The sequence below is a fragment of the Caenorhabditis briggsae genome, assembly GCF_000004555.2.
Source record: "Caenorhabditis briggsae complete genome, chrIII, whole genome shotgun sequence".
Classification (NCBI taxonomy): domain Eukaryota; kingdom Metazoa; phylum Nematoda; class Chromadorea; order Rhabditida; family Rhabditidae; genus Caenorhabditis; species Caenorhabditis briggsae.
The window spans coordinates 2,075,734-2,097,055 of record NC_013490.2 but is presented as its reverse complement, the minus strand read 5'-3'; the positions used below and the strand labels follow the sequence as shown (position 1 = coordinate 2,097,055).

At 39.9% G+C, this 21,322-nt stretch overlaps 4 protein-coding genes and 1 non-coding gene across 5 annotated transcripts in view; 3 read left to right on the top strand and 2 right to left on the bottom strand.

Annotated features, from left to right (window-relative positions):
* Nucleotides 1-60: 60 nt before the first annotated feature.
* CBG11751 lies at nucleotides 61-2,681 on the bottom strand (the record flags this gene model as incomplete). The annotated part of the gene is made up of 5 exons (XM_045243447.1): nucleotides 61-211; nucleotides 1,431-1,596; nucleotides 2,336-2,443; nucleotides 2,485-2,625; nucleotides 2,672-2,681. 5 exons carry the CDS (start codon nucleotides 2,679-2,681, stop codon nucleotides 61-63), a joined length of 576 nt encoding a protein of 191 aa, XP_045094639.1.
* A 1,476-nt stretch (nucleotides 2,682-4,157) lies between these two features.
* CBG11752 lies at nucleotides 4,158-7,632 on the top strand (the record flags this gene model as incomplete). Its single annotated transcript, XM_045243446.1, has 6 exons — nucleotides 4,158-4,227; nucleotides 4,393-4,515; nucleotides 4,559-6,118; nucleotides 6,167-6,286; nucleotides 6,426-6,522; nucleotides 7,452-7,632. The coding sequence occupies 6 exons, from the start codon at nucleotides 4,158-4,160 to the stop codon at nucleotides 7,630-7,632; spliced, it is 2,151 nt and encodes a 716-aa protein (XP_045094638.1).
* Nucleotides 7,633-9,363: 1,731 nt separating this feature from the next.
* On the top strand, nucleotides 9,364-11,372 carry Cbr-sru-45 (the record flags this gene model as incomplete). The annotated part of the gene is made up of 4 exons (XM_002640956.2): nucleotides 9,364-9,405; nucleotides 10,139-10,306; nucleotides 10,369-10,472; nucleotides 11,105-11,372. The coding sequence occupies 4 exons, from the start codon at nucleotides 9,364-9,366 to the stop codon at nucleotides 11,370-11,372; spliced, it is 582 nt and encodes a 193-aa protein (XP_002641002.2).
* Nucleotides 11,373-12,533: 1,161 nt separating this feature from the next.
* The window catches only part of Cbr-tat-1, a gene marked incomplete at both ends in the record, with an annotated part of 18,659 nt that continues 9,870 nt past the window's right edge, over nucleotides 12,534-21,322 (bottom strand). Inside the window, 7 exons of the mRNA XM_045243445.1 lie at nucleotides 12,534-12,631; nucleotides 13,904-14,028; nucleotides 17,238-17,330; nucleotides 18,186-18,442; nucleotides 19,210-19,350; nucleotides 20,270-20,512; nucleotides 21,008-21,202. Coding sequence (XP_045094637.1) covers nucleotides 12,534-12,631; nucleotides 13,904-14,028; nucleotides 17,238-17,330; nucleotides 18,186-18,442; nucleotides 19,210-19,350; nucleotides 20,270-20,512; nucleotides 21,008-21,202 — 1,152 coding nt within the window. The remainder of the gene's footprint in view (nucleotides 12,632-13,903; nucleotides 14,029-17,237; nucleotides 17,331-18,185; nucleotides 18,443-19,209; nucleotides 19,351-20,269; nucleotides 20,513-21,007; nucleotides 21,203-21,322) is intronic.
* On the top strand, nucleotides 13,678-13,749 carry CBG28750. Its single transcript has one exon. It is a non-coding gene (tRNA).

Here is a 21,322-nt window from a genome sequence, read left to right as displayed (position 1 = left end):
AAGTTAAAAAAAACATATTTTATTTCCACAGATTGTTTCAATTCGAGAAAATCGAGGTCTCTACTTCTTCTTCAGCTTCTTTCCTGGTTGTTTGATGACTTTTGTCAAATTTTTGGCATAATCGTAAGCCAAAAACGAGAAGACATATGCCGCAACACTGGCAACGATCAACATCGAACAAGTACCCAATTCGAAGGCGAAGATCTTCTTCCTGCAAAAAAAACACGATATTCGGATTCAGCATAGTCGATTACCCCCAAGTACCAATTTTTAGCGTGATTGAAGCATTTTTGAAAAATAGGCTCCGCCCACTTTTTGCAAGTTTGCCGCATGGTTTTAGAAAACTACTTTAGAATAGAGATAGAGAGCTGAAAATTGGTACACTAGAGTAATGAAATACGCAGATTCAGAATCTGTGAAAAAATGCAAAAAAAATTCTGGAAGTTTAGCTCCGCCCACTTTTACCCTAAAGTTTAATAACCTAATATTTCTTGTTAAGATTGAGCGGAGCGAGATTATTGTGATCTTATCGGATTTAGCATAGTCAATTATCCCCGGGTACCAATTTTTAGCGCGACTTTTGAAAAATAGGCCCCGCCTCTTTTTTGCAAGTTTGCCGCATGGTTTTAGAAAACTACTTCAGAATAGAGATAGAAACCTGAAAATTGGCAGGCCTAGGCAATCGAGTGCGCAAATTCAGAATCTGGCAAAAAAATAGCAAATTATAAAAATCAGGCTGCACCCACTTTTTTCCAAAAAAAGTGAGCAGAGCTTTTCAGGGTTTGAACATGGGCGGAGCCTGGTTTTGACTAGAAATTTGAATTCTAAGAGTTTTATTACCCCTAGGTACTAATTTTCAGCTTGATTGAAGCATTTTGAAAAATTAGGCTCCGCCCACTTTTTGCAAAACTGCCGCACGCTTTCAGAAAACCACTTTAGAATAAAGATAGAAAGCTGAAAATTGGTATTCTATGGTGATCAGGTACGCAAATTTAGAATCTGTAAAAAAATTTACGAAAATTATGAAAATTGAGTCCCGCCCACTTTTCCAAAAAAAAACTAGGTCAAAAGTTAGCGGAGCGTTTCATGGTTTGAACGTGGGCGGAGCCTGGTTTTGACAAGAAATTTGAATTCTAAGAGTTTTATTACCTCTAGGTACTAATTTTCAGCGCGATTGAAGCATGTTTAAAAAATAGGCTCCGCCCACATTTTGCAATTGCGCGGCACGGTAATGAAAATGGCTTCAAGTTTGAGTTGGAGAGCTGAAATTAGGTACACTAAGGTAATCAAATACGCATATTCAGAATCTGTAAAAAAATTAGGCTCCGCCTATTTTCGCAAGTTTGTCGCATGGTTTTTTAGGTGTTTTTCAAAATTGAGGTATCCGGGGGTTTTCGAGGGTGGGAAATTCGAATTTTTTAAAATTTTACTTGAAATGTTGCTCCTTCAACTTCTTGTCATGCTTTTCGCTCTCCTCATCTTGCAACGCTTCGGCATATGAATTCTGACCAGTTGAGTTTTTGGAATTTTCCAAATTTCTAGAAGATTCTGGAGTCGGTTTGAGGGGATTTTGGGGAGTATTGGGGTGTTGTGGTTCTGGAAATATCGATAAAATTGAAAACTTTTTTTGAAAAACGATACCTGGTTTTTGAGTTGGTTGTGGGTTTGTTATTGGATTGAATTTTGTAGGTGCTGCAGTGGAAGGTTCTAGCGTTTGGGGTACTGTAGTTTTTGCTGAAAAATGGAAAAAAATGCCGAAATTAAAATTTAACAAGTTATGAGCTTCAAAATGAGCCCAAACACGACTACTTTTGGAAAATTTTGAAAAATTTGGTTTTCGTGGTGGGACCCAAAAAAATTTCACATTTTGTCGAAATGGATCATGTTTATACTCGTTTTGAAGCTAAAAAACGTGAGGAATTCAAAAATCAATACCCGGTGCTCCGGTTGATGGTGGTTGGGGGTTTGGCGTCTGTGGAACCGTTACAGTAGAAGTTTCTGGTGTCTGGGTTACATTAGTGTTAGCTGAAAATTAAAAATTCGTATACATTCAAATTAAGCGAGTTACGAGCTTCAAAATGAGCCCAAACACGACTATGTTTGAAACATTTTGAAAATTTCAGTTTTCGTGGTGGGACCCAAAAAAAAATCTAAGATTTCAAGTTTTTGCAAAATGGGTCATGTTTATACTCATTTTGAAGCTAAAAATGTGGGAAATTCAAAAATCATAGTTTCAAAAAGCTTGGGACAAAACTTCAAAAGTTATGTCCTAAAATAATTCTTCCGTATTTTCGATAATTAAAAAAAAACGTTTTTTAGTTTACTTAAAAATTACTTTTCTCCTTCACAGTAGTATTTGCAGCTACAGTAGGTTGAGTTACAGTTGTAGTAGGCTCGGTTACTGTAAGTGGGGTGGTGGGCGGAGCTTCAGTCGTTGAATTTTCTAAAAACATTTTTTTCAAAAAGATTTTTTAAGTCATGTACCCTGCACTCCTGGAATTCCATTTGGTAGTACTGTAGTGTTTACCGTAGCTTCTGGCGTTGTTACTATAGTATTGACTTCCTGAGTTACTGTAGTTGGTGTAGTCTGCACTTCTGTTGTGTTCGGCATCATTGTGGGCGGGTCTAAAAGTGGGCGGAGTCAAACATTTAGGACAAAAACGTTTCTAACCTGTGGCCATTGTTGTGTTGACATTGGTTGTCGAATTGCCGCCTTTAAAAAAGTGGGCGGAGTCAAAAACAAATTATGCCACGCCCCCTTTTACCTGCTCTCACATTCCTTTTCACTCTCACTACAGTATTCCAATTTGGGTCATCCGGGGAATCTGAAAAATCGATAATGATGGGCGTGTCCCAAACGTGCAAATTTTCAGCTCAAAATCTCACTTATAATAGCGTGCCGCAGAATTGCAGAAAGTGGGCGGGGCTTAAGAATTCAAAATGCTCCTAGAGCGATGAAAATTGGCACCTAGGGGTAATCAAACACGCAGAATTCAAATTGTTTATCTAAAATAAGCTCCGTCCACTTTTTGACCTAGTTTCTGGATTTTTACAAGGGCGTGCGGCAAAACCACAAAGATGGGCGGAGCCAAAAAACTGAATATGCTCCTAGAGCGATGAAAATTGGTATCTAGGGGTAATCGAATGTGTTCAATTCAAATTTCAAATTAAAATTAGACTCCGCCCACTTTCAGACCATGAAAGGCTCTGAACTACCTTGAACAAAAAAGTGGGCGGAGCCTAAATATTCAAAATGCTCCTAGAGCGATGAAAATTGGCACCTAGGGATAATAAAACACGCAAATTTCAAATGTTTTGTCAAAATCAAGCTCCGCCAACTTTTTGACCTAGTTCCTGGCTATTTGAAAAAGCATGCTATAAGTCGTCAAAAATGGGCGGAGCCAATTTTTTCAAAGTAATGGGATCTTTCTGAAAATTAGTGTCCTGGGGTAATCAAACGCGTAGAGTTCAAAATTTTAATTAAATTTAGGCTCCGCCCACTTTTAAACATAGTTCCGGGCTTCTTGCTCAAGCCTACGGCAAGCCCGCAAAAGTGGGCGGAGCTTAAATCTTTAAAGTAATGGGATCTCTCTGAAAATTGGTACCCTGTGGTAATCAGACATGGCGAATTCAAATTTGTTATTGAAATTAGGCTCCGCCCCTTTTTTTGACCTACTTTCTTGTGTCGTTTGTTGAAGAAGAAACACGAGGAGTAGCCATTGACAAAGTTGAAAACACCTCATGATATTCTTACACGAAGAATGTGATCACTAAAAAAAATGAATTTAGGCTCCGCCCACTTTAAGCTCCGCCCCCACCTCCAGTTGTCGATGAAGAAACGAGAAAATCGAGAATTGACTTTTTTTCAAACTTTTTGGGTTTGCTGGAATTTTTTCAGCCCTTTTACTGTTGACTTGGAACTTTTTCCACTAAATTTTTAGGCGAAATCCACGAGAAAATTTTTTCAATAAATTCAAATTTCCCGCCGTCAAACGTTTTTTTTCCAGCTAGCTCCGATTCCAAATATTGAGTCGTGGATCTAAAATTTTTGCGAAAATTCCAAAATTTTAAAATTCAGTTCATCAAATCAGATCAAAAGGTACTTCGAAAAATCGATAAAAATCAATAACTCAATAATTTTCAGCAAAAATCCCCAAATGAGCCGTTTTCTACTACTGTTCTGGAAATGCATTTTTCTAGCGATTTTTATGCTTCAAATTCAATGTGGTGAGTCGGAAAGGGGGCGGAGCCTAATTTTGACAAGAAATTTGAACTTTACGCGTCGGATTACCCCCGACTACCAATTTTCACCTCTCTAGCGCCATTTTGAATTTTTAGGCTCCGCCCACTTTTTGCAATTTTGCGGCACATTTTTTAAAAATCAAATTTTAGAAAATCTGGTGAACCACAGTCTGGATACAGTAATCCGTGTGAAACGCCTTCAGCTTCCTGGAAACTCGACTACAGTAACCGCAGGACGTACAGTACTCCAAAATTTGACTGCAATAATCCAAGGTATTCGGACAAACAGACACACAGATGGATAATTTATTTTTAGGATCCAATCATACCGCTACAGTAGTCGGAAATTCGAGTACAGTAACCCTGGGAAGCACTGTAATCCCTAATGGATCGCCTACAGCTACAGTAAGCCAAAATCAAACTACAGTAGGATCAACCGCAGAGAGTACTGTAGCCAACTCATCTACAGTAACCCAGCCGATAGTATTTGAAAGTACGGTATCTACAGTAATCCCTAATAGTACCGTAATCCTATCGGCTGGATATAAAGGTACTGTAGCTACAGCAGGGTCGCCTACAACCCAAGAAACTACAGTAACTCATCCTACAGTATCCCGAAATTCAACTGCCGTAGGAAGTACCGTAGGATCAAATTATACAGTAACCTCGAATAAAGCAGTGGTATTTGGGATTACGGTAGCTACAGTAGGCTCAACTCCAGATGGTAGAAATGTTTCTGCAGTAACCCAGCATACAGTAGTCTGGAACAATGGATCTACAGTAACCTCGGGGGGTACAGTAGCCCAAAAGGATTTCGTAGAATTGACTACGGCATCTACAGTATTCCAGCCAGCTACTGTTGTTCCTGGAGGTACAGTAAACCAGTCTACAATATCCCAAAACAGTACGGCATCCACCAACGGATCATCTACAGTAACCCAACCGGTTACGGTAGCTACAGTACCTTTTGGAAATACAGTAACCAAGGAGGCAACTACAGTAACTGCAAATCACACTACAGTAGATCAAAGAGCTACAGTAGTCGCAGGAGTTCCAGTAACCCAGTCTACAGTATCCCAAAATAGTACGGCATTAACCAACGAATCATCTACAGTAACCCAACCGGTTACGTCAGCTACATTAGCTTCGGACGCTACAATAATCCCTGAAAGTACTGTAACCCAACCTACGGTAGCTGGTACCGTAGCTACAGTGGTCCCTGGAGGTCCAGTAACCCAATCTACAGTACCTGATACGGTAGCTACAGTTACTGCCCAGCAAACTATCGTAACCCAGCCCAAAGTTCCTGGTACGATAGCCACAGTAACCCAGCCGACAGTACCGGATACCGTGGCTACAGTGGCTACAGTAAAATACAGTAACCCGTCGGCAATTACAGTAACCCAAGATCCAGCTAAAGTGATCCAAAAAGCTACAGTAGTCCCTGGAGGTCCAGTAGTTCAGTCTACAGTACCTAAAAATGGATCGTCTACAGTAACCCAACCTGATAAAGTAGCTACAGTAACCCAAGCTACAGTAACCGATTCGATTGCAGTAACCCAACCTACAGTACCTATTAGGGTTGTTACAGTAGTCACAGTGGACACTACGGTAATCGAAGACTCGACTACAGTAACCCAACCCACCGTACCGGATACAGTTGGCACAGTGACGCAGGAAGCGACTACAGTAATCCGACAAGCTACAGTAGCCCCTGGAAGTCTACTAAATCAACCTACAGTAATCACAGAAAAAACCATAGTAACCCGATCTACAGTTCCGGATACAACAGCTACAGTAACCACAGAAGAAACTACCAGCACGGTAGCTACGATAACTGAAGAAACCACTGAAAGTACAGTAACCCACGAAACAGGTAATTTCATTTCAGATATTTTGATTTCTAATTTTTCCAATTTCCCAGAACCTTCAACCACCTGGACGGATTCATCATCATCATCTACAGAGGTTACTGCACCGGGTACTGTGCCGGATACTGTAGCCACGACTGAGGAGCCACTGATTACTGTAGTTCCAAACCCGGGTAGTTTTTTTTTTGGTCAAAAATTGTTTTTCAAATTTTCAGAATTTTCAGCCACGCCTACAAATCCTCCAGTCATCGAAACAACCCAAAAATCGAGTAAATTTCAAATGTTCAGAATTTTTCAGCCAAAAAAATTCAGATATTTCAAAATCGACAACTCCGAGTAGTCCACAAGCCGAAGCTCTGAAAGCTACGGGAAAAAATGCGGCGGAGAAGTTGAAGGAGACAGAATTCAAGTAAGATTTCTGAAAAGTTTGCATTTCCCGCCCCCCGAAAACCCCACAATCTCGATTTTCAGCGCGGAGGTGGGGCGGAGCTTAGAGGGAAATGGGCGGCGTCTAAAACTATTAATAGATTCTTGTCTAGCATACTCGAAAACCTAGGTGTACCAATTTTCAGAAAGATACGACCACTTTGAAGGAGTAAACAAAAAGTGTGCGGCAGAATTGCAAGAAGGGGGCGGAGCCTATTTTTCTAATTTCTCACAAAATGCTCCAATCGCGCTGAAAATTGGTATACCTTCCAAATCGACTATACAAAATTTGATAGTAACAAAAAAATTTGGCTCCGCCCACTTTTAATCAAAAATTTGAGTTATTACAGTTTAGGGTAAAAGTGGGCGGAGTCTAAAAAGTTTGAATTTCTGAAAATTTTAGCATATTCTTGTCTGGCATTGTCGAAAACCTGGGTGTGCCAATTTTCAGAAAGATAGGGCAACTTTGAAGGGGTAAACGAAAAGTGTGCCGCAGAATTGCCAAAAGTGGGCGGAGCCTAATTTCTCTAATTACTCAAAGTGGTCCAATCGCGCTGAAAATTGGTACACCTACTAAATCGACCGTGCAAAATTTAATGGTAACAAGACATTTAGGCTCCGACCACTTTCAATCAAAAATTTGGGTTATTACAGTTTAGGGTAAAAGTGGGCGGAGTCTAAAAGTTTGAATTTCTGAAAATTTTAGCATATTTTTGTCTGGCATTGTCGAAAACCTAGGGGTATCATTTTTCAGAAAGGTTAACCACTTTGAAGGGGTAAACTAGAAGTGTGCGGCAGAATTGCAAAAAAGGGGCGGAGCCTATTTTCTCAAAACGCTCCAATCGCGCTGAAAATTGTTACACCGACCAAATCGACCATGCTGAATCCAAAAATCGTATTTATTTTTTCCAGAAACAAAGTATTCGCTTTCGAATTGACGACAAGTTTTGTGTTGGTGGTGGCAAGTATTGGAGCCTATGTGGCATCGTTTTTGGCCTATAAATATGCCAAAAAAGTGACGTGTCTGAAGAATAAGAAGAAAAAGAAGTTGCAAAGATCGAAGAGAACCAAGAGGGCCAAGAAGAAGCAGTGAAAAGGGGGCGGAGCCTCTTGGGGAGGAGGCGGAGTTAGCTGAATTCAATGAACATGATTTTTTTTCACCATTTTTTGAATTATGTAAAATTTTTCTATAAACTTTCTGTGATTCGTTTGATTCCAAACTAAATTTCCAATCGATAGACTTAAGAATCAATTCACTAGAATCAAAATGGGCGGAGTTTTCGCAATTTTAACTTATTGTTTGAAAATCTCTTAAAAGTTTCCAAAAATCGAAAACTTCGAAAATAAAGAATTTCATGATGATCAGCGTGTCTGAAAACTTAGGAGCACTAACCCCCTGCTCAAAATCTCTATTCTAAAGGGTGAAAAGAAAATCGTGCCGCAAAGTTGCAATACGTGGGCGGAGTCTATTTTTTCAAACTGATCCTGGAGAGATGAAAATTGGTATCCTGGGGTAATCCAATGCGTAAATTCTAAATTTTATATTGGAAATAGGCTCCGCCCACTTTCTGACTTAGTTTCTTGCTTTTTACTAGAGCGAAAAGTGGGCGGATCCTATTTTCTAAAAATGGCACAAGAGAGTTGAAAATCGGTATCCGAGAGCACTAGGACGCGTAAATTTCAAATTTTGTGTCAAAATTTGGCTCCGCCTATTTTTCGAACTAGTTTCTGGCTTTTTACAAAGCCATACGGCAAGGCTGGGCAAGTGGGCGGAGCCTAATTTTTCGAAGTCATGGACTTTTCTTCAAACTTGTCTTCTGGGGTAATCAAATGCGTAAAATTCAAATTTAGTGTCAAAATTTGGCTCCGCCACTTTTTAACCCAGTTTCTAGCTATTTACTAGGGCATGCCTCACGGTAGCAAAAAAAGTGGGCGGAGCCTATTTCTTCAAAGTGATGGGATTTTCAAAAAATAGGTTTTTTTAGATAATCGACTGCGTAAATTTTGAATTTCCTGCACAATCTAGGCTCCGCTCACTTTTTGACCTAGTTTTCGGCACTTTAAAAGGGTGCGTGGCACATGTAGAAAAAGTGGGCGGAGCCTAATTCTTCAAAGGGATGCGATCTTTTTCAAAACTCGTACCCTGGTGTAATCGAACATGTAAAATTCAAAATTGTCCTCAAAATTAGTCACCGCCTTGTTTAAAATCCAGGTTCCTGATCAGGAAGGCTTGATTTTCTCGGAATTTTCAAAAATTTCAGAAAATTAATTTCTCAGGAAATCAATCATAAAAACAAGAGCACAAACAAACTCCAAAATTTCCCGATTAATTAGAAAACGGAAGAGAAAGAAAAATGCTCAAAACAAATTTTTGTTTTCTGAAAAATCTGAAATTTTCAGACAAAAAAAATATTACATGTCTTCTGAAGATGACGCTCACAAGCACACAGTTTTTGGGCATCGTGAATATTTTGAATTCCAATACGAAAATTTCAATTATTTTTCCATTTTCGCAGTTTGTAGTCTGCTCTACAGTATCCCTGTAGGCCTAATCCTCCTAAAAATGACCCATTTTTATCTGAAAAAACGGTCTGTTTTAAGCAAAAATAATTTGGACCCAAATCTATTTCGACAATTTTTAATTATGCAATTATTCTGCATTTTTCATGTGATTATCGATTTTTTCGTGGCCCGAATCCCGAATACCGGCCTGATTACGGTATGGTGTGCCATGGAAAAGCCCGCGAAAATTGCTAGGATTACTGTATTTTCGAATTATTCAATTATTTATTCCAAATACTTTTCCATTATCTTATTTTGCACTATGCGAGTGTTCCTATTCTCAACTAATAATTACTTGAAGGAGGTGAGAGCCTTTAAAAGTGGGCGGAGCCTAATTTTAATTTAATATTTGACAATTTGGTTATTACGTCCTTGATTACCCCAGGGTGCAAATTTTGATAAAGATCCGAGTACTTTGAAGGTATAGGCTCCGCCCACTTTTACGGTGTAGCCGTAAGACATAGTAAAAAGCCGAAAACTAGGTCAAAAAGTGGGTGGAGCTTGGAATTGACATAAAATTTAGAATTCACACATTTGATCACCCCAAGATAACAGGTTTTGAAGAAAATCCCATGCCCTTGAAAATAGGCTCCGCCCACTTTTGCGGTTTTGTAAAGCGCCGAAAACAGTAAAACGCCGAAAACTAGGTCAAAAAGTGGGCGGAGCTTAACTTTGATTTAAAATTTGAGTTGCCAGCGTTTGATAGTACGAATTTTTATCTCTCTAGGATCATTTTGAACTTTTAGACTCCGCCCACTTTTTGCAACTTCGCCGCATGTTTTTTGTTTCTCCCTTTAAAGTAGAGATTTTGAGCTGAAAATTTGTGGAATTGCGTTTTCAAGCAAGCTGATTATCATGAAAGTATTCATTTTCAAAAGTTCCGAGTTTTAGATACTTTTTCAGCAAGTTCAGAAAAAAATTTGAAAATTGCTGTAGCTCCGCCCATTTTGATCCTAGAGTATTGATTTTTGTACCAATCGAAAGCTCATAAAATTTCACATTAGACCATAACAAGTTCAAAAAGCTGGAAATTCCAGAAAGTGGGACTTTACCTATCTTACTTGACCCCATTTTTCATTTCCCTGGGATTTCTTTTGGCGATTCCTAGATTTTTGAATTCGGCCACTTGTACACCGTTGGGCGGTCCATATCCACATGCTTCGATAATGATTGCCTCGTTTATTGATCATGATGCGAAGGTTACGGTAAGTAGGATGAGCAATACAAAAATTCAAAAAAAAGTTTTTCTGAAAATAAATTTTTCCAGCCACTTCCTATGAAAATCGAAGTGATAATCAATCCATTTGTGCTGTTAACAATTGCATTTTTGAATATTTTCATGCTGCTCAAACTTCGCCAAAGAAAACATTTGTGAGTTTTTGAAAAAAAATAAAAGCGTGCCGCTAAATTGCAAAAAGTGGGCGGAGCCTATTTTTTCAAAATGTCCCTAGAGATATGAAAATTGGTGTCCTGGGGTAATCAAATGTGTAAAATTCGAATGGCTTATCTAAAATAAGCTCCAGACACTTTTTGAACTAGTTTCTGGCTATTTACCAGGACGTGTCGCAAAATTGCAAAAAGTGGGCGGAGCCTATTTTCTCAAAATGGCCCTAGAGATATGAAAATTGGTATCCCAAAGTAATTAAATAAGTGAATTACAAGTTTTCGGTCAAAATTAGACTTCGCCCACTTTTCAACCTAGCTTCTGGCTTTTTACTAGGGCGTACTGAAAAGTGGGCGGAGTCAATTTTAAAGTCAAAATCAGGCTCCGCCCACTTTTCGACCTAGTTTCAGCCTTTCGATCAAGTCGGGAGGCAAGACTGGTGGGCGGAGCCTGATTCTTCAAAGTGGTGGGATTCTCAGAAAATTGGTCCTTGGGGTAATCGAATGCCCAAATTCCAAATTTCGTATTGAAAATAGGCTCCGCCCACTTTTGACCTAGTTTTATGGACCCCAAATGTTCAGCAATTTTTTCAACTTTTCAAAGTTAAGCATTTTTTCAGAAGTACAGTAACCGGTCGAAAACACAACTCAAAGGCCGAAAAGGTCTTAACGGTGACAATGGGATTGCTCACTCTGCCAGTCCTAATCAATATCTCAATTTCACTTTTCGAGATTTTCGACGAATTTCATTATTTTGTTTTCCTAATTGGTCCGGTTTTAATTGATGCTCAATCTCTATTAATAACCTGTTATTTCTATTTCACTCATCCAATTTTTAAGACAAAAGTGACGACTTTTGTTACAAGTAGTAACATTTCGAGATTTTAATTTTTAAAAATTTTTCTAATTTTTTTTTGCAAACTTTTCGATTTCTGAGGTACATTCAGCATAAGAACTTTGAAAATCAAGAAAAAATGCTGAATTATCAATAAAATATGGGGGCAATTTCGAACAAAGGGGCGGAGTCTAAAAACTTTAAGAGATTCTTGTCTGGCGTAGTCGAAAACCTAGGTGTACCATTTTCAGAAAGCTAGGACCACTTTGAAGGAGTAAACAAAAAGTGTGCGGCAGAATTGCAAAAAGTGGGCGGGGCTTAATTTCTCAAAATGCTCTAATCACGATGAAAATTTGTATACCTTCTAAATCGACTATGCTGAATTCAGTGGTAATGAAAAAAATTAGGTTCCGCCCACTTTTGACCAAAAATATGGGCTATCACATATTGGGATAAAAGTGGGCGTGGCCTAAATTTTTAAACTCAACAATTTTCAATAGATTCTTGTCTGGCATAGTCGAAAACCGAAGTGTACCAATTTTCAGTGAGATCCTACCACTTTGAAGGGGTAAACAAAAACTGTGCCGCAGTTTTGCAAAAAGTGGGCGGGGCTTATTTTTGAAAAACGCTCCAATCGCGCTGAAAATTGGGATTCCCAGGTTTTCAACTATGGGGAGTTCGAAAATCATATTAGTTTTTGGCTCCATCGATGTCTAGATGTGGAAAATGTCGATTTTTTAAAAAATTTTTTAAAAATCCATTTATTTTTGAAACTCAAAAGAGAAATTTTCACAGGGAGGGGGCGGGGCAGTAATAATACTCACAATGATACGAAAATGGGGGTAGACATGTAACATCAAATGTACAAAAAACGAGAAAATTTCAGAAAAATCGATAATTTTCGTTGTAAAGAAAAAAAAAACGAGAGCTGAGCAAATATGTTTGAAAAAGAAGAACCATTGAAACATGCCCGTTTAAAAGAGGGAGGGGCGGGGCTAAAAATTTTGAAAAAAAAAATTTTTTTTGGGAAAAAAGATCAAATGAAAGAATTTTGGCAATAAAGGGAAAAGAGGTTTTGAGAGGAAGAGAGCAAAAAAAAAAAGAACTACCGTAATCCTAGAAACTCGTAAATTGTTGAAAAAAGTTTTTAAAAATTTCAGCCAAAAATTCAAATTTTCAGCCAAAAAGAGCAAAAATAATCAATAAAAAGGTTATCATCGTCCAGTTGGTTTCTCCCGAGTCGAGTCCACATTTCGAATGAGCTCCGTCTGAGCCACGGCGGCACTTTCGTCTTGTGAGAATGCGAATCCGTCTGGAAATTTGAAAATTGCAGGTTTTTTGAAAAAAAATTTTTTTTTTGAAAAATTGCCTTAAAAGTGGGCGGAGCCTAATTTTAATGTCACTATCGAATTTCCCATAGTCGATTCCCTCAGTGTACCAATTTTCAGTGCGATTCGAGCACTTTGAAAAATTAGGCCCCGCCCACTTTTTGCAGTTCTGCCGCACACTTTTAGTTTCAGCCCTTCAAAGTGGTCGGATCTTTCTGAAAATTGGCACACCTAGTTTTTCGACTATGCCAGACAAGAATCTGACAGAATTTTCGAATTGAAAGGTTTTTAGACTCCGCACACTTTTACCTAATCTTGTAATAACCACATTTCATGGATAAAAAGTGGGCGGAGCCGAATTTCCTTATTACTATCGAATTTCTCATAGTCGATTTGGTGAGTGTACCAATTTTCAGCGCGATTGGAGCACTTTGAAAAATTAGGCTCCGCCCACTTTTTGCAATTCCGCCGCACACTTTTTGTTTACCCCTTCAAAGTGGTCGTATCTTTCTGAAAATTGGCGCACCTAGGTTTTCGACTATGCCAGACAAGAATCTGTTAAAATTTTCAAGCTCCGCCCATTCCGCCAAGCTCCGCCCCCTTGTTAGAGCGCATTTGCCAATTTCCCCATGTTTTCGATTTTCGGGCATTTTCTCCTTTTAAATCGTCGAAAATGTAGGTTTAAAACGCTGAATTGGGTTGAAATAGGCGTAAAAAGGCTATGAATAGCTGAAAAAATGGTCAAATCTGAGCCTAAACCGCTTTTTTCCTCCTCCTCTTCTCTGCGTCTCTTCATCCCCCTCTCTCTCTCGCCTCCACCCCTAAAATAGCTCTTAAACTAGTCTGAAATTATGAAATCCCAAAAAAATTGACAAAAATCCTTCAAAACCCCAAAAAATGGCTCAAAAATCGCCTAAACCGCTCTTCCCCTCCCTCTCCCGCTCCCTCTCTTCTCTGCGTCTCCCCCTCGCCCTCTCTCTCGCCTACGCCGCACTCTCCTCTACGCCTTTCACTCCTGTCCTCCTCGTGCGGTTCCATGGTGTAGCGGTTAGCACTCAGGACTTTGAATCCTGCGACCCGAGTTCAAATCTCGGTGGAACCTATCGTTTTTTGCTTTTTGTGTGTGCCATGGAAATCGCGTTCTTAGGCTTTTTAGGCCAATTTTTGGCCGTTTTTCATGATTTTGGGGTTAATTCAAGCTTATTTTAAGCCATTTTTCATGTTTTTTGGGTCATTTTTTGCGCCCAAAAACTCACATCTCGTCTGTTCCGCTAACGCAAGCGACGCTTCTGAAGCGGTCCTTGACCTAGATGATCCAGTAGTACTTCCGCGTAACGATGACGTCAGAAGACGCATATTCTCCAGAACGTTCGATGAGTAGCTGAAAAACCCATACTTTTTTGAATTTTTTGGCGCCAAATTCGAAAAAAAAACAGAGAAATAATTAGACAGTGGGGCTAGTAGGAGAAAATTCGCTCTATTGATAATTTTTCAAAAATATCTCAATGGAGCGAATTTGCATGTTTTTTTGTCTAAATACTAAAAATCGGCTGAGTACTGTGCATATGAGGGATGAGAGTAACGGAAGAAGAGGCGGAGGAGGACGGTATCCAGGACATACAGACACACAGACAGACTATATAAAAGCTTTAGGCCTATTTTTAGGCTTTTCAGGCTTTTTCAGATTTTGCCTGAAACAGCCTATATTGAGCCTATTTTAGGCCTACATTGAGCATAGCTAGGCCTAACATAAGGCCTGAATCGGCCTAAAATAAATTCGGAAGGCCTGAAACGCCCAAAACAGGCCTATTTTTAGGCTGGTAAAAACTTCAATCTTAGGCTGTTTTAGGCCGTTTCTAGGCTTTTCAGGCCTAGATTCAGGCCTTTCAGGCTCGAAATTTATGATTTTTGACGCCGTCGTTTGAAAGGATTTTGAGCCATTTTTGAGGGTTTTTAGGCCTAATTTAAGCGTTTTCAGGCTTTTAGGCTTAAATTCAAAAAAATTTTTTGGGCTATTTTTTCAGTCTTTTCAGGCCGAATTTTCAAAAATTCAGGCCTTTTGTTTAGACTTTTCAGGCCTAGATTCAGGGTTTTCAAGCCTGCAATTTATGATTTTTTAGGCCGTCGTTATAAAGGATTTTGGGCCATTTTCTAAAGGTTTTTCGGCCTAATTTAAGCGTCTTCAGGCCGAATTTTCAAGATTTTCAGGCTTTTCAGGCCTATCTGAACGCTTTTAGGCCATCATTGGGGCTGGATTTTCAGCCTATTTTAGGACGAATTTTCAGGAATACTGTAGCTTTTCAAAAAAAAAAAGAAACGGACAAGTGGATACACAGACAGACATACATCATGCAAGAAAAAGACATGCTAAAGAGAAAAAAAAAACATACACAATACATTTTTGGCGGCAAATTTGAATTTTTTAGGGAATACGGTAGTTTTAGACTTAGGAATACTGTAGATTTTTTGGCAGATAGGAATACTGTATGGGGGGATTACTGTAGCTAGTGTCACAACCTTGTGCCACGTGGCATCTCATCCTCATCGTTTACAGTAATCCTAGTGACATTTTGATCGCCCACAAACGCTCGATTCGTTGAGGAGGACCGCGAGGAGGAGGCTCCGCCCCTTTTGAACGCAGGCTCCGCCCCCTCGAAGTTCTGATTCCACGTGGACATTTCTGTGCTACCGTACTCGGCGCTCGATTTTCCTCCGTTTTTTCGATTCCTTCGATGATTGTCAGAAGACGTCGTGCCTCCTCCAGACGACGTCAACGATGAATTTTCGGATTTTTCAGAATTCTGATGACGTGGCGAGCCGACTCCAGAATCCACCGGTTGAATTCTCTTCCGGAGACTGAATCGCGACGCGAAGACGTGCGCTCCGTCCTTCGTTGGTCCTTGATTCGCCGCCCAGTTGCTGTGACGGGAAATTTCAAATTTTGGCGGGAAATTTGAATTTTTCAAAAAATTCGAAAAATTTGAAAAGGGAAGGCCACCTGGACAAACAGATTTATACACACGACATAATACTGACAAACGACAAATACCACATAGTGAAAATGACAGAGAAAGGCCTAAAAGAGGCCTTAGACATGCCTAAAATAGGCCTAAAATGGCCTAAAGGGCCCTAAACACACATTTAAAAGGTACGTGAAACGGGGACTGGTACAAGCATAAAGGAGACTTAAGAAGGCCTAGACATGCCTGAAAAGCCTAAAATGGCCTGAAATGACCTAAACGTGATTCGAAATAGGGAAGGAACGGAATAGGACAGGCCCAGATAGGTCTAACAGGGCCTTAGGCAAGCCTAAAATAGGCCTAAAATGACCTGAAGGGCCCTAAACACACATTTAAAAGGTACGTGAAACGGGGACTGGTACATGCGTTAAGGAGACTTAAGAAGACCTTAGACAGGCCTGAAATAGGCCTAAAAGGCCTTGAAAGCCTCGATTCAAAATAGGGATGAAACAGACCTAAAGAGGCTTTTAAAGTGCCCCTAAACAAGGCCTAAATCGTTGGACGGCCTTAGGCATGCCTGAAAAGCCTGACAGGGCCTGAAAAGGAAAAATCTATTTAGGCCTAAATTGAACCTATTTGAGAGGCCTGAAACAGCTCAGCCATGCCTAAAACAATCCTTAGAGGGCCTGAAAATGCCTAAGTCGGGCCTTAAAAGCCTAAGATAGGCCTAAAATCGTCATTTTGAAAAAAAAATTGTTTGGCCTAGAAAACATACATATTTTGAGCCTATTTTAGGCCCGAATTAAGCATAGCTAGGCCTAAAATAGGGCCTGAATCGGCCTAAAATAGGTTTGGAAGGCCTGAAACGCCTAAGACAGGCCTATATCTAGGCTGGTAAAATTTTCAATTTTAGGCCGTTTTTAGGCTTTTCAGGCCTAGATTCAGGCCGATTTAAGGCCTATTTTTCGCGAAAAATCCAATTTTTGAAAAAAAAGAAGAAACTAAAAATTCAAAAAACTACAGTAACCCAAAAAATGAACAAGCACAATTTTCATTCCGCATTCACACACACACACACACCCACGCATTCCAAAAAACACAAAAAATAGGCTCCGTCCACATTTTTGAGCAAGTGCGCTCTAATGATAATTCGGGTCAAAATCACTCAAAATAGGTCAATTTTGGGTCATTTTTAGCGGGAAAAACGAGAAAATAGGTCAAATTATCAATGGAGCGCACTTTCCTTTCTTCATTCCGCCAAAAACAAAACCGAAGTATACCTAAACCCATTCGCATGCGGCTTTTAACCTGCGTTCGATGGCTACTAGTATAGTGTGAAGGAAGACGGGTTTTCTGGAAAAAATTGGGGGTTTTTGGGAAGGCTTAGGCTTGTAAAAGGCCTAAAAATGCCTCTGTTTAAGCCTAAAAAGTGCCTAAAATTAGGAATTTTTCAACTAAAAATCCTAACAACAACAAAAAAGAGAGATTAGTGATAAGAAGAAGTGTGTCTGTGTGTCTGTTTGTCCAGGTGTCTAGTGAAAATTGGTTATTTTTGAAAAAAGGATTACTGTAGGTAGGTAATACAGTAATCCTTTTCGGAATTTTTTTTTGTAAAGAAGCACAAGCCAACCTGGCTAACCGTTCGAATCCATTGAATGAGGTGGTCCGTTTGGTGTACATCACCGCTAGTTCTCGTGGTGTTGGCATTGCGATTGTGAAAAGACTGCAAAAATAAGGGGATTACTGTAGATTCAGAAAATTTCAAAAAAAAAATCGCAAAAATTTGAGCAAAAATGAGCCATTTTAGGCGACTTTTGAGCCTACATTGGGCCATGGTGGCCTAGAAAACCCATTTTTACGATTTTTTAGGCTACTTGAAAACGTGATTTTTGGAATTAGCAATATCGATTTAGTAGATGTACCAATTTTCAGCGCGTTTGGAGCATTTTGAGAACTTAGGCTCCGCCCACTTTTAGGTCCCGATTTTTAGGATTTTTGGGTCTCGCAGCGATTTCTGGCTTTTAAAAATAATCCCATTGTATTTAACATACTCGATTCACTCTAGAAATCGATTTTCAGCTTGAAAGGACCATTTTTTGAAAATTAGGCTCCGCCCACTTTTTTGCAATTCTGCGGCATGGTTTCCAGTTTTTTGCCAATTCTTCTATTTTTTTTAGAATGTTACCCCTATTCGAGCTTGAAATTCAATTTTTTCCAAAAAAAAAAAGCTCAAAATGGCTTCTTCAAAAACCGTGCGGTGAAATTGCCAAAAAAGTGGGCGGAGCCTAATTTCTCAAAGTGGTCCAATCGCGCTGAAAATTGGTGGACATACCAAATCGACCATGGTGATTTCAAAAATCGCATTTTCAAGTGGCCTAGAAAACCGGAATGTTGGATTTCTAGGCCACCGAAGTTTGACGCGCCAAAAGCGCTCTAGCTGTCCATTTTAGGCGATTTTTCTCGTTTTTGAGCCCAATTTTCAGCTAATTCTCATGCCTTAGCTCATTTTTATTTAAAATTAACTTAAATTGGCTCATTTCGGCTCAAAAAAAACTTGGGTTTTTACTGAAAAACGTACCTTTTGATAACCAAATCCCACATCAGTGTCGCCAGAGGTATGAATAAGAGTGCCAACCAGAAAGTCCACGATGACATCATAATATAAGCCATTCCAGCCATATCGGCACCGATTCCACCGATATGGGGGAACACCAACGCGTAGATGATCACAAAAACGATCCAGAGACCTATGGACCCGATGCAGGCGACCACAACTGGCCACGTCCATGAATCACACTCCAGAAGGGCCTTGAGGCATACTGTAGCCACGACGAACTGCAAAACAATGGTGAAAATCGGGTTAAAATCGACTAAAATAATTATAAAGTGGGCGGAGCCTAAGAGTAGGCGGAGCCTAAACGTGGACGGAGCCATGTAACATACTCTTGTTTGGCATTGTCCAAAACCTAGGTTTACCAATTTTCAGAAAGATACGACCACTTTGAAGGGGTAAACTAGAAGTGTGCGGCAGAATTGCAAAAAGTGGGCGGAGCCTAATTTTTCAAAGTGCCCCAATCGCACTGAAAATTGGCACACCTAGCGAATCAGGTATGCCAAATCCGATAGTAACAAAGAAATTAGGCTCCGTCCACATGCAATCCAAAAAATAGGTTATAATAGTTTAGGGTGAAGGTGGGCGGAGTCTAAAAACTTAAAATTCAGAAAATTTCAACAGGTTCTTGTCTAGCATAGTCGAAAACCTAGATGTACCAATTTTCAGAAAGATAGGACCACGTAGAAGGGGTAAACGAAAAGTGTGCGGCAGAATTGCAAAAAGTGGGCGGAGCCTAATTTTTCACAGTGCTCCAATCGGGCTGAAAATTGGGATTCCTAGGTTTTCGACTATGCGGAATTCGAATATCATATTTTCAGGTGGCCTAGAAAATCGGAAAGTTGGGTTTCTAGGCCATTACTGATTTTTCGCTCAAAAGTTTATTTTCAGCCATTTTTCAGCGATTTTGAACTCGAAATTCATTAAATTAGGCTCAAAATGAGCACATTTTCAGGCATTTTTCAAAAATTTTAACCTGAGCAATACCTACCGTATACGCGCAGTTGCCCAACATCAACCATCCACCAGTCAACCCATTGTCCCATACAACTTGATGTTCCATCGTGGCGTAGGTCAGGAAGAATAGTGATAACGAGTGAATGATAGCCATCCCGATCCAAAGGGAGAAATTCTGGAAAAAACTTTGAAAAATACTAGATTTTCGGACCACGAAAGGACCATAACTTTCTTCAAAATCAATACTTTTGGACCCACTGAAATGGATATGATAGAAGCTAAGAAGCGCTTCAAAATGATAATAGTTGGGTTACTGTAGCTTGTCTATGAACAAAGTTATGGCCCAAAAACCATATGAGCTACGAGGTGGCGATTTTCGGCACGTAAAATTGCTCATAGACCAGCTACAGTATCCCAGTTAGTATCATCTTGGAGCGCTTGTCGAATTCTATTCTATCCATTTGATTTGGTTCAAAAATATGGAGTTTGAAGAAAGTTATGGTCCGGCCCGCCGTTGGTCCGTTCTTGGTCCGTTTTTGGCCCATTCTTAAGTAGGTAGAGTTGGTCTTATCTTACTTTGTCATTTATGGTGCTAGTTTGATATTAAACTAGCTAAGAATGGCAGGAAAACAAACAACGGACCAGCTGTGCATCAAACGGGCCTCCAACGGACCACGAGCGGCCCAAAAACTGGCCAGACCGTGATTTTCTTCAAAATCAATAGTTTTGAACCCACTAAAATGGATATGAAAGAAGGTAACGAGCACTTCAAAATGATAATAGTTGGGTTACTGTAGCTTGTCTATCAACAAAGTTATGACCCAAAAACCATACGTGGTAGCGATTTTTGGCACGTAAAATTGCTCATAGACCAGCTACAGTATCCCAGTTAGTATCATCTTGGGGCGCTTGTCGAATTCTATCCTATCCATTTTATTTGGTTCGAAAATATGGAGTTTGAAGAAAGTTATGGTCCAGCCCGCCGTTGGTCCGTTCTTGGTCCGTTTCTTGCCTACTTCAAAGTCCAAGTAGCACCGAAATGATAAGAAATCAGATCACAATTCACAAAATCTGTATCATCTTGTCATACTCACCCCAATACTAAATGCTCTGTTCTGGAAGCTGGCATACAACGCGGGATACTTCATAATCTGATCAGCCGGTACTGGATGATCGAATAGTCCCAGAACAACTGGTGGCCATGCCGTGAAGATCACATTGAACATTCCAATCGTCCATCGCTCGAAAATCGTCTGTCCACTCCATGCCGAGAAGATTGCGAACCACAGTTCGATGATGTAGAGGCAAATGTTCTTGTAGAATGAGTACAGGATGACCTGGAAATGGCATGAATTAGGGTTGAGAGGGGGCGCCCTTCTAATACAGGCATAACTTATGTTCATTCTGGAATTTTCGAATGAACCAGAATGTAGAATGTAGGCCACAAAGAGAACTACAAAATGATACCAAATTTGGCTAGATTGGAATGCACCTCTTTTCCGATCTATATCTGTAAATGTCCACTTTGAAAATCTCAATTATCTCCGCTCCTATAAGAGATATCAAGAGTCTATCAACTGATAAAATATTGCTCATTTTATAACAATCGTTTTATCAGTTGACAGATTCTTCGTATCTCTCAGAGGAACCTAGATAATTGAGCTCAACGTGCAAGTATAAGAATGGCGGTCGCAGACCAGCTTCCAACCAAAACCGTCAACTTTGAGCTCAATTATCTCGGCTCCTATAAGAGGATCGAAGAACACTGTCTGCTGGCTTCACGATGGTTATCATGCGTGCGTACCGTTGCCCGATCTCGCATGCTTGCCTGCGCCGTGAACCGGGAGCAGTCGTCTCACGAAATGGAATCTCGGAATCGCGTAGTCCGACGCAGACGCTGCTTGTAGTCCTTCCTCTCCAGAGATTCCGATTCCAACGTTTGCCGGCTGTATCATCGCGACATCGTTCGCTCCATCGCCAATAGCCAACACGACGTGTTTCGCCAGTTTTCGAACCATTTCAACGACCTACAATTGTTTAATTTGATAACAACAACTTTGAGGTCAATCATCTCGATTTCTGAAAAAGATATCAAAAAGTGATAAACTGATAAAATGTTTGCCATAACAATAGTAACATTTTATCAG